We start from the raw sequence: 12793 nt of genomic DNA on the forward strand, positions 1-12793 counted from the left end.
AAGTAAAGCAACAACACTGTGTACATAATAAGTGATATTTTGGTGGAGAGTTGCATAAGCTAAGTGACAGATTTATTTCATAACAGGTCCCACCTGAGTCAATGAGAGAAAAAATAGGCATAACAAAGGTGATAAGCGCTGATGTTCCTCTGAAAAGACAGAATGTGATCTCAACCGTACTCAAAGGAAACACTGATAAAGTGAACTGTAACCTCAACTGTTATGCGGCATCTTTAGTGGGAGTCTAATTTTGAAAATGGGAAATTTTTAAAATGTTTTTACAGTATTATTAAAATCTAAAAACGTGGGTATTGTCTTCCAAAGTAGTTACCTACAAATTTGTATTTTTCAAGGCTTTTCTTTCCTTCATTTTTATTTCTTTAATAGTTCCACCCAAAAGGGAGATGATGATTATGAAGATTACACTTCAAATAAGACTTGGGTTTTGACTCCCAAAGTCCATGAGAGTGATGTGACTCTTATTTTAAATGGCTTGCTGGAAGGATATGACAACAAATTGAGACCTGACATAGGAGGTATGTTGGTTTTGTTTTTAGACCACTTTTGATTAAGCAGCAAAGAGAAAGAATTTTCATGTCAGATTTTGCTACCCAGGAAGCAGAAGCCATTCAAAGTAGTTATGAGAATAAAATGCAATGCAGAAAAACATCAGAGGTATGTAAAACAGTCATGATTTTGGAAGCTGACATCAATTAAGATTGCTGAATCTATCCTAAGACCTCTAATAAGAGTGAATCAGGCTGCTTTTAATGATTTACCTGCATAGGAAGTTCAGAATGTAACTTCTGGGGAATGAAAAAGCAAGTTTTTCCTCTTCTTTTTACACCTAAGAGATTCTGTTAGAGAATCACAAATAATACATTGGAAAGAAAGGCCAAGAAGAGGGTAACACAGCCTAATCCTTGCAGGATGTGATGGATACAGAGCCTCTGAGGGCAGCAGGCCTGCACAGACTGATGCAGCCTGAGCCCTCACTAGCACAGCAGGGCAGGAAGTGACAGAATAGGGCACAGAGGAATAGGTTCACAAAAGATAACTGCAGTCAAGCAAAGCCAATCTGCCCAGATGATTCCCCACAGTCAATGTAAATATACAGAGCCAAGCCTGGACTCAGAATGGAAGCCTTATTTGATTGAATCACCTTTTGGAGGAATCACCCTCTCCACTGATTACTGAGGTAACTCAAAGGAAAAAATCTCCCTGAATTGCTGCAAGTCAGTTTGAGAAGCCCCATGAGTGCACAGAGCAGGCAGACAATACAGAAGAGGATACTGCAGTGACAAGATTATAGAAAAAGGCACAGAGATTTCATGGATGAGGCAGGCAGAGGAAAGCAGAAAGCAGCAAGGTTAATGAAGGAAGCTGTTTCTAACAAGTTTATAGAGGCTTATAAACTAAGGAATTTTTCACAGTGAAGGATAACACGAGTCTTTAACCTTCAGTGTATGTATACAGTGTAAATTAGCAGAGGAATTTGTCTTCACTTAAAGCAAGACTTTAGAAACAGAAAGGAAATAAAGCATTCCTAAAAGCATCTGGGAAAAAACCAATCATTCTGTACACAAGGTGTATAAGAAGAATAAAGCTGAAATGGAGAAATTTCAAAATAATTTAATGTAACAACTATTCTTAATTCTGTCTAAGAGCCTTAAGTATTATTTTGGCTTTAGGCTCACAAAATTGTTACTCACCTACAGACACCTCTGCAGGCAACAGCAGTCATTTTGCATTTGGCATTATTATGTAGAACAAGTGATGCAAGACATCATAAGAAAAATAAGTTTGCTTTCGCTGCCAGTGTTTTGTTTTGATGCATTGCTGTGACCTGATACAAAATATAGATCCTCTCAGTCAGACATGAATCTCTCTAAGCTATCAGCACTGGTTTCAGTATTTGTTCTCATAGCATAAGGGAATTTGTTTTGATAGAATAAATGATATAAGAATTTGTCTCAAAGTGTCTCCAACTAACTTCAAACTGAAGACAGTGTTGCAAATTTGTATTTATTGTATATGTACCTTTAAATGTGAGGCAACCACAGAGGAGAGGTGCCATAATAACATGCTTGTGCTTGACTTTCATGTAGTTGATTTTGACCTTCATGAAGTTACTGATTCTTGTTGTTTCTTTTGCAGTTAAACCCACAATAATTCACACTGACATGTACGTAAATAGCATTGGCCCTGTGAATGCTATCAACATGGTAGGTAAACAACTGCCCATTTTCTTGTTACAAAGTCTCCATCATTTTGACATTACAAAGCTTCCATTAGTTCTTAACGTTGTGGCATACCTATATTATTTTTAATACCTCATTTAAATTATGGATGGGAGGACTGTATGAGCTATAAATCTGTACAAGATAGGAAAACTGAGCTATATGCTGAAAAAATGCAAAACCAATAGTTTTAATATATCCTCACATTTTTATGTGCTCTGCTTTCAAATGCTTTGCAATACTTTAAAACTGACCTTCCAGATTGCTACAAAATTGGGAAAACCATTCATGAGTGATATTACCACTCTTGCCACCAAGAGATAATAAGTAAAAGGCCTAGATCCTCTCCAGAGACTTCACCGTTTCTGAGATTAACCAGGGGGCACAGGCAATTAAAGTCAGCTCAAGCTTTTCCTGTCCTGGATTCAAGGAAATAAGTAATTGTTCTCTGACCTGAGCAGGTGTGGGTTGAGATGCAGGGACACAGAATTAGAAAGGTGCATATAACATTCACTTGCACCTTAGTTTTACTCTCAGTGTTAAAATAATAAATTGTTTTAAAACAATAATCTTTGGTGAAACATACCTCAAAAATTCACTAGAAGAATTTGGTTTTATCAGTTCCAGTATCACCTTCTGTAGCTCACCGTTTTTTCACAACAAATTAAGGAAAGCATATCAGGAGTTATGTGGAATGCTGAGTGCTATGTTTTCATCAGTATTTCTGGTTAACACAACAGGAATATACAATTGATATATTTTTCGCCCAAACGTGGTATGACAGACGTCTGAAATTCAACAGCACTATAAAAGTGCTCAGATTAAACAGCAACATGGTTGGGAAGATCTGGATACCAGACACATTTTTCCGAAATTCCAAGAAGGCTGACGCTCATTGGATAACAACTCCTAATAGGATGCTCAGGATCTGGAATGATGGCAGAGTCTTGTACACATTGAGGTATTTATACCTAACTTTAATTTCATTTTCTCTAATGAAAGCCAAAGAGAAAAATCCTATGAATTCAGGTCATTTGACATTAACCTGAAAGAAAAAAATACTGAGTTTTCCTATTTATTTATGCAAAAAAACCCTGAAAAAGGGAAGTATTTAGAAGATACCAATTGTATGAAATTTATTTTATATTGGCACAATAAGTTTTATTTCTTCTTATAGATTGTCCTGTCTTGCTCCACAATAATCACATTCCTATATTAACATTAATATAATCATTTTAATAGTAATTAGCCTTCATTTTAAGGTACGTTTTATTGTTTGCCATTGGTTTGGTCCCTTTTACATTTTTATTGTGTTAAACTCATAAATGTGAAATATCCTTGAATTAAGTAGATGGTACAAAAGGAGCTATTATATACATCAAAGGCCTCTTATTCTGAACTGATTACAATTTAGCCAGATGAAACTCCACCCAGAAAAAGCACTTTATTCTTTAAATATCTCAGGCAAACAAGATTTTACAATCCCAGCACCGAACATTTAACTCAAACCTATGGATATGCCCCCCTCTGTTGCGTTGCTCGGTTTGGTTTTGCAAGCTGCAGCCTTCTCAGAAAGCGCTGCGAGGCTGCTTAGGATAGGGCGGCAGTTCCGCTCTTCTGTAGTCCTTCCAGACGGCCCTGCAAACCTGCCCCTGCTAGCTCGCAACATGCTAACAGTAAAGGAGGCGGGAAAGGATCCCTCCATGCGGGCCTCAGAGGAACTTTTATTGCATGTCGACCAGCCAGTTCCCAGAGGCAGAGTGAACTACATCCTCTGGGAGCTTGGCGGTTCATACGGGGAGGAGGGAGGCGGGGAAAGCACATGGATGAATGATCTCAGGGCGCAGGGGTGGTACATAGGCGAAGTTGGGGTACTGGATCCAATAGGGAGAACCAGAGGGTGTGGCCAGGGCTAGAGACAGGGGAAGGGGGGAATACAGCACCACACCCTTCCACCAAAATGGATCTGAACTTGATACGCTCAACTTGTCCAGGTTCCTCAGTCACATGTATAGTTTTTCTTTTAAGACAAATTACCTTTTCAATAATTAAGTTATGCATATGCCATATGCAACAACTTAAATATCATATTCCAAATGCTCATACCTCCTAAATGTGAAAATTCTGTGGGAGTTTTTTTATACTTTTTCTTGCATGTCATGTAATATTTGGGTTTATGTAAAATATAGATAAATACAGCATTTTTTCAAGACAATTTATAATTTAAAATGAGAGTGTAGGATCAAAGATGACAGACATAAGATCATCTGAGTTCTAGACTGCATTTTCTCAAAAGTTTTTTTGTTTTGTTTTTACTTTATTGGGTGCCAAAATTAAAGTTTTGAAGTACACTCATAATTTTAATGACTAGATATGAAGCTTTGGTTAAGACAACCTTTTAATGTTGCAACTGTCTGAATTATGAAAAGGACTTTTATTTCATAGTTATTTAACATTCATTGCATATTGCATTGCCAGAAGAGGTAATGATCAGAATTGAAACCCAGTGCAAATCAAAGTTAGTCTGATAAAGATGAGCCTAGATCCATTTTTCAAATGTTAAATTTGGACTTGTGTACACTACTGTCTGTTTGGACTTTATTACCTTTCTCTTTAAATCCCTCGGTTCCTCTCATTAGAAAGAGATGTATCTGGTGGAACTTGGAAATCGTTATCTGCTATGAATGTCTATTTAGTTGTGCTAGTGAGTCACAGCAAGCACCAGTAAGGATTCAACCTCGATTAACTCAGAAATGAAATGTGATATCACACAGCTGGGATTCTGTCCTGAAGAGGGATCCAGAAGGGATCACTGGTTTTTCTCAGTCACCTCCCCCCAGGTTTAAGAACCACCCTACCCAGCAGGAAGTCAAGTATCTGCGGTACTGAAGATGATGAAAATGAGAAGAAGAAGGGCAACAGGAAAATCAGATTTTTTCCTAAATCCCTAATGCAAAAAAGTTTCCTTCTGACTCCATTAACTTGGTGGTTCCAGCATTCCTCTGCATCCTACAGGATAAGACTCAGGGTCATGTGCCCATAACACCTTCGTTCAAGAACCTGGAGATAAACCCAACTCACAGAGCTCATCATTTAGACACCGCAGAATCAGAAAAGACTAGAAACCTACAGCTTTCCTAGAGACTCCCTGGGGAACAAATAAACATTTTACCCCACACTTTTCTTTTTTCCCTCTCTCACCCCACCTCTTTCAAAGTCCAAGTATCCTGCAGCTCATGGCTGGGCTGGGAGTGAATGAAAAATGGTAGAGTTTTTAACAGGAACATCAGAGGGTACATTTCATCTTACTTGGGATTTCTGAAAGTAATTGTCTTTACCTGAGCTTAGCACCTACACTACCTGAGTTATCATGGAGACCCTCCTAATATTCAGTGGAGACAAACATCTTTTGGTACATTTTTCTTCTGATTAAATTTAAATGTCTTATTTTGGAGTGAGAGGAAGTGTATCCTCAGAGCGCCTTTGCACTAGCTGTGAAGGGAGTCTAGATGCTGTCTTGGATGCAGATATCTAAATCTGGACTTCTATCCATCATTTCTGAAATAGAATTTTTGTCACATAAAATACATTTTCCTAGTGCATTATGGCATGTTGTGACACAAAGATTTGTCACTGCTCATGAGATGACCTGTATATCTACTTATGGATTTGTCAGTCGTGAGTAATGCTGACACTTCAGATACACAGGAACAGAACTTTAATACCTTCTTCCATTACACAGTCTGGAAAGTAGATGATCAGGGTCTATGGAACCAAAAAAGAAATATTGCTTATCAGTAACCATGATGTCTTCCTATGCTTGGAATATTCCAATAGTTACATAGATAGAAATAGTTTACTTTATATATATATAAATAAATACATATAATGTTCGTATATTTTGTAGTCAGGATCTGTATTAGTAAGAATCTTGCTTTGCTTGTCATGATGTAGCTTTCAGGACAAACTTCTCAAGTGCATTCCCTATATCTTGATCTATTTCTTTTCAGGCTGACAATTGATGCTGAGTGTCAGCTACAGTTACACAACTTCCCAATGGATGTCCACTCCTGCCCACTGGAATTTTCAAGCTGTAAGTAACATGCTTAAAAATATTCCTTTTTCTGACCCACACTGAACTGCTTATTATAAATTTATTTTTACATACTTAGAGTCAGCGAAGGTTATGTTCCTAATTAGACATACCCCACTGGTTTTTACTTTTATTTTGATCTTATTTTCAGTACATGTATCACAGATGTTCACAAATATCATTAAGGAGTGCTATAAAAAAAATATAACATTTCTGGACCCCATGTGATTAATTTATATCTGAGCATGAAACAAGAAATTTTTACTTTCAGCATCAAGATGTCATGGCCTCCCACTTTCTCTCTGTGCACGGGTGTTTTACTATTGTACTAGTTGGAGTCAAGAGTCTGACATTTTGCAGTTAGATCAAAGTGTGAATTCCTGATCCAGCTGCAGATGGATCTGGAGGATGGGCAAAATTGCATCTTATTAGGTCCACAAAAGTGGAAAACCTATTTTTGAAAAATTTATCTCAAGTGCTATTATAATTTATAATTAATAAAATGTGACATTAAGTAAAAGGCACTAGTAACTTGAGAAAAACATATCTATAATTTACTTACAATATGCTTCTCCAGTTCTTTCCAGAAATAGAAAGTAGTATTTTTACTCCCCAAAGCACCCTAAACCCTAGCAGTGACTATGAAACAAAGCATTCTGTATTTTCCATTGCAATAAGATGGCTACCCCAGAGAAGAGATCATTTACCAGTGGAAGCGCAGCTCGGTGGAGGTGGGGGACACCCGGTCCTGGAGGCTTTACCAGTTCGCCTTTACAGGACTAAGAAATACAACTGAGGTGGTGAAGACTACTTCAGGTAAGACAACTGAAGGGTTTACTTCCAGGTTCAGTTAGGATTTTATTAACAAAATTAAACCAAGAAAGATACCTCTCATTAGAACTTAACATTTACACTGCACTGAACAATTACAGGCTCTTCAGTATCTATGGAACCATCCAGGTTTTGGCATTTCTGAACTCCTAACAGGGAGAAAAACAAGTTGTGTCTACTGTCCATTCTTGTCCTCCAAGAAAAACCTCTGACTGTCAGGACAAAGCCACTACTACAAAGGGTGGATGGGTAAAGGAACTTGCACTGCTTCAGTGCAGGAAACAGCAGAACTGAGCCACTAAAGGATGATCTGACACTGCATTGAACATTTTACAGTCCCCTTCCCACTGCCAGACACAGAAAGTAAGCCTGCACAGAAATGATTCTCGAAGTCCCAACCTCTTCACTACAGAGGCTCTGAATTTATTTTGTTCCTTAACATAAGGCACATTCAACTCCCATTAAAGAGAACAGCTTTACAAATCAGAGTCTCAGATGGCTTTCCTTCATGTTTCTATCTCCTTGGAAACAAGCAATGGAATTTAGAATGATAAATGAGGAAGTACTCAGTGTTTAATTTTAACCCTACTAACTAAGCAGAAAAATATATTTTTCTAGACATATATATTGTTTTGTTTCTCAGTGGAAGGAAAACCAGTGACTATGAGGAAGGATGTAAAGAGGAACTGCATATTAATATTCTTCTATGTGCATGATATTTCTTTCATTTCTTACTTTCAAAAAGAACAATGAAATTTAAGCAGGTTGGGTTTTTTTAAGGCTGCTTCCAATTTTTACCTTACTCTATAGCTCTGGCAAGTATCTTAATTTAAATTCAGACATCTGTGTTCATTCTGACTTCAAAAATACCCCCACCCATTTTATTTCTAAAATAAGAACAGCATTGCTGTTACATTCAAAAAGGAAAGTGAGATACGCCAGAGTTGAGAGGAGCCTGCTGTACATTACACAGGAGAACAAACAAGGAGATGAAGAATTAATTCAAGCTCCAACTCATGAAGCTCTGGACATTAGGCGCCAATGATGTGTTCAGTCTCATGAGCAGGGCAAAACAGAATGCAGCAATGTACGCCTCATGGAGTCTTCTGCCATTTTAGCCAAGGAAGGTATTTAGTCAAGTATTCAAGAAAACATTTAACTTTTCTCATTTTCCCAGGAAAACAAACATAAAGGTGCAAAAGAGGACAGGAGAGCAGCATGTGTGTGAACCATAGCTGCTAATAACCACCATTACACAGGGCTCTCAAGGCAAAAATATAACAAGCAATACATACATCTCCCCTCAGACAGCACAAACGGCAGCAGTGTACCCAAGTGTGCTTCCAGTCTCATCTTGCTCACATTGAAAACTAACTATATTTCAGCCTTAATTTGAATTTCTTCTATTTGCTATTTTCTTTAATTTTCTGCTTGAGCCATTCTTGAATCAACTCTTTTTTTTTTTTTTTTTTTTTTTTTTTTTTTTTTTTTTTTTGACCAGAGATAGAAAATAATAAAATCTTAACATGCTACAAGCTTCATATACCCTGATTGAGTGCACTGGTGACTCAAAAGCACACACTAATGTTCTGTTAATGTGAAGAAGGTGCATACTGGGAAATAAACAGTAAAACACAAAAGAGCAAAAAATCCCTTTCTCATGCAAAGAAAACCTTTTTTTAGTGTAAAGTCATTCAAGCTTTTAGTATTCACCTGGAGAATTCCTATAATGTAGCATCCATAATTTTTAGTATGACGACACACACCAGTCCATTTAATTTGCATTAAAGAAAAATAATTAGCAGCTAGGATGCACATTAAAGCAGTGAAAAGTTGTCAATTCCTAAGTCAAAAAGCACATGAAAGCTACTCAGACTGCTGAGCTGCTTTCACAGACCTGCCATGTAAAAAAATTTGGAAAAATGTCCTGTGTACGTATTTCTTCTGCTGCACTTACCCTATGTTTGATTTTCATTGCTCCTCTTGTTTTTATGACCAAAGATATGCAAAAACAGATTTTATTTTGAGATAAGTGCGGCATCTGTATAGTTAGAACATGGGGAAAAAACCCAACAGCATAGGGGTTGACATGAATCTGGTCTATTTCCTACAAATATTTTCCTAAAGCCACCAGAGCCTAAAGCGTGTTCATGGCTTACTTAAGTGACTTATTAGCATGCTGGCCACTACATTAAGTCCAGTATTCCTCAGACAGACCCATATTCTACCTATAATTACACTCTTAGGATGCACATATTTTCAATAGTTTCATGAACAGTAAGGACAAAAAAAAAGATTCCAAGTTTATTAGCAACACAGGTGCAGCCTGAGTACGCCAGTTAAATGTTTGAGTGCCCATACAGCTAAAATAAGTTTTGACACTTTATGCCATTACTTACAGTGCTGAATTTCAGTAAAAACTGACGCCAATGCTTTGGCAGAGATAGAATCTGAGGTACAGTGGAGGAGGCAATGGAAAAATTCATGAGATGTTGGAAAGAGTGCTACACTATACTCCCAAATACTCTTCCCCAAAATTAAATTTAGGTGAAAAAAAATCCCAGAGAAATCAGAACAAAAGAAGGGGTGTTAGAGAATACAAAATTGAACAGTTAGAGAACAAAAAGAGCCTGGGGCTAGTGTTAAGACATTTGTAACTCGAGTAAACTTTCAGTGTCATGATTTACTCCATTTCAAAACAAATTCTTGTTTCCAGCTTTATACCTCCCAGCAACCAACACCTTCTAGTCCTTGAGGGCTGTGCTTGCTTGGTGTCTGGAGAGAGACTCAGCATGGCTGAGATTTGGCCATTACAAACTCCACTACTCTCTTTCTGTCATGTCAAAGCTGAACATCTGAGCCATGGGCTGAGTTATGGGCAGAGAAGGACAAGGCTTGTTTGAGTGTAATCTTCCTAAGACCTGATGGTCTTGCTGAAATTAATGCATTTATCTGCTGCTCTTCCTTTGCACACACTGCAGAAATACAAAATTAACTCAAAGGGCCAGATGTCGGAATTCTGTTCCTCAGTTAGCAAATCCCAGCAAATCCCAGCAACAGCTGAAAAAAACCCAACTGGAATATTACAAACCATCCCTCTGTTTCTCTTATCTGAAGTGAGTCATCCTGAGTTATCAGCTTGTTTCTCTCCAAACTGAACATTTACATGCAACTTTGATTTTCTTCAAAAGTCACTGACCAAGCAGTAAGAAATTACTTAGCTAATGGAATACACTGTCCAGTAATGGTGGGGACTCTTAAAAAAGTTAACTCTAAACCTTCTGCCCTATGAACCTTTCCTTAAAATAACTAAATAGTCCATATACATTACCTGTATATATTTTTTGGTTTTGCACTAAAATCTACCTTGTGTAAGCAGCATTTTAGTTTATGTTTATGATTAGTACATAAAAACATTGTATTTTAGCACAATAGAGTACATGTTAAGACTTAATACCATCTGTGTTATATAAACTACTACAGTTGACCTCACACACTTAGAAACTGAGATGGGTTTAAGATATTTTATATTATTGAAGTATGTCCATAATCACTGTTCAAACAGTGCATATCTTATTAAGAAACTACCACTTCTTGTGTGTGACCTTTTTGCTCACAGTGTAAGGCCCCATCCACTGAATGGCAATAAGATTCTCCAATAAAAAAGGGATGAACTGATGGAAAAGTCTAGAGAACAAAAATTCACCAACTTGCAAAATCTGGATGCACACTGCTATGAGTAGTTCTTACAAAGAAAGCAACAAGTGATACAGAAGTATAAGATTTGCAAAATAGAATGCAGACATGGATTATATCAAGAAGGACATGTTGCACTTTGGGAACAGGAAAATAGGACATTTCAAAATTTGTAATTAGTTACTTTATTTAAAGAGGGAAAGATTGTAGGAAGGAAATAATCAACTGCACAAATATAAAAACATCAGTAGTTTCGCAAAAAAAAAATTGGGGGGGCTGTAGTAGTCTGCAAAGGACAGAGAACGTGATACTATTGCAAAAATCCTGCCTCTGGGATGTATTACTCAGTGTTGTGCGTAAACTTGGGAGAAATATTCACTGTGCTGCTCTGTGAAAAATTTATGTCAAATGGTTGCTGCATTCTGCTTGATTAATAAAAAAATCACTTTTAAGTGCAATATTTTGAGAAAGACAGGGTAGTGCAGGGGACTATAACAAGTAAAGAGTTTAGAAAACATGACAAACACTTGGAAATATGGAACTAGTCTGGAAGAAAATATTATTGGTGATCAAAGGAGTAAAACAAGCATAATGGTTTTAAACCATAACAATGTTCAACAATCAGAGAGTTTATGAAATCATATCACAAACCAAGAGGAAAGGAGTAGCTTAAATCTTGAAATTCTTTCTATCAATAGGTTTCTAAGAATTTCATGCAATTCCTAGACAAATTGCACTTCTACTCACTCTTCCAGTTGTTTTGAACATACAAAATATTGTACTATGCAAAACAGTTTGTAAATGTGTACTTATTCAGGACAGATGGAGTTTCTGGTATTCCCAGTTCATTTCTGTGACTGGGTAGTTCCTTTATTTAGACCAGACATTGTCTACTGCTTATTTACAGAGCCTGTCCTGAATTTTTAATTAGATACAAAGGCAATATAAGACTAATAAATAGCAATTCAACAAGCTGCACAGGAGCCACAAGACTGATCAAGCAATATTTGTAAATGCCTTTTATTTTCTTCCTGTTCTGCATTTTAGAGAGCTAACAGGAGCTGTGCAGTAGAGACAGTGCATTGCTCATGATTGATAAACAAATCAGTAATTAAATCTTCATCTTGCTATACATCTATTAAACCACATAAGTAAATCTGGGTCTGGTTTCTGTTCTATGAGGAAAATGTGGTCAGGGCTATTATTTTATGGAAGAGGATGTATTTTCACACTTTTATATTTTATTTCAATGTTGTATCCTAATGAATTGAACTGTTGGCAGACATACAGTCCCCAGAGGTTTCATAATGCTCAGAAAACCCCAGGAGTCTTCTTCTGCTTCTTTATTAAGGCAAAATATGACAGCTGAAAATCAGATTTGTAGATCTGCATTGGAAAATAGTCCTGACATTAAAAATAGGCATAAGTGGATTACCATGTAGAAATCCCTGCCAGCCCTATACACAGCCTCAGGTTCTAGGATGGGTTGACTACAGCATATGGCATATGGCATTGCCAGGGAGATGCCTCGGAGAACTGAAAACATTTCCTGTCTGAAGATTTTAATCTAGTGAATGGGGGTACAAGATACTGCTACCTGCATCTTGCTTTTGGCAGAATTTAAACATATTTGTATCCACTTTGCAGAGGAGCAAATAATGACATAGTTAGCTGTAAGTCAGAAAACCCAGATAACTATTAAAGTGTTCTGGGTGTTGTTATTGTTCTCTTTATGGCATGGGAAGGTATTTATCTCAATATCCTTATTTTTTGGAAAAAGCTGTAATAAATGATTACCTTAAACATGCTTGCTAAAAGAATACTTTCTCTGTAGGACAGTGAAACATTTAAAGCAGAAGGCAGACACAATAGACTGAAAGGCCTATTTTTATGTTTGCTGCCTCAATGGAAATCCTCAATTCTAAGACAATAG

General features: G+C 37.0%; 1 protein-coding gene across 4 annotated transcripts in view; it reads left to right on the top strand.

The window, feature by feature from the left end:
* The window catches only part of GABRG2 (gamma-aminobutyric acid type A receptor subunit gamma2), a gene marked incomplete at both ends in the record, with an annotated part of 66100 nt that overhangs the window by 23612 nt on the left and 29695 nt on the right, over positions 1-12793 (top strand). For 2 of the 4 annotated variants that reach the window (XM_082291272.1, XM_082291274.1), the window contains 5 exons: positions 401-536; positions 2158-2225; positions 2981-3201; positions 6251-6333; positions 7012-7149. In XM_082291272.1, the coding sequence (XP_082147398.1) occupies positions 2184-2225; positions 2981-3201; positions 6251-6333; positions 7012-7149 (484 nt within the window). Of the gene's footprint in view, positions 1-387; positions 537-2157; positions 2226-2980; positions 3202-6250; positions 6334-7011; positions 7150-12793 lie in introns of those variants that run through there. The other 2 variants (XM_082291271.1, XM_082291273.1) reach the window with 2 other exon arrangements.

This window comes from Coloeus monedula, assembly GCF_965178545.1.
Source record: "Coloeus monedula genome assembly, chromosome: 15".
In the NCBI taxonomy this organism is placed as follows: Eukaryota; Metazoa; Chordata; class Aves; order Passeriformes; family Corvidae; genus Coloeus; species Coloeus monedula.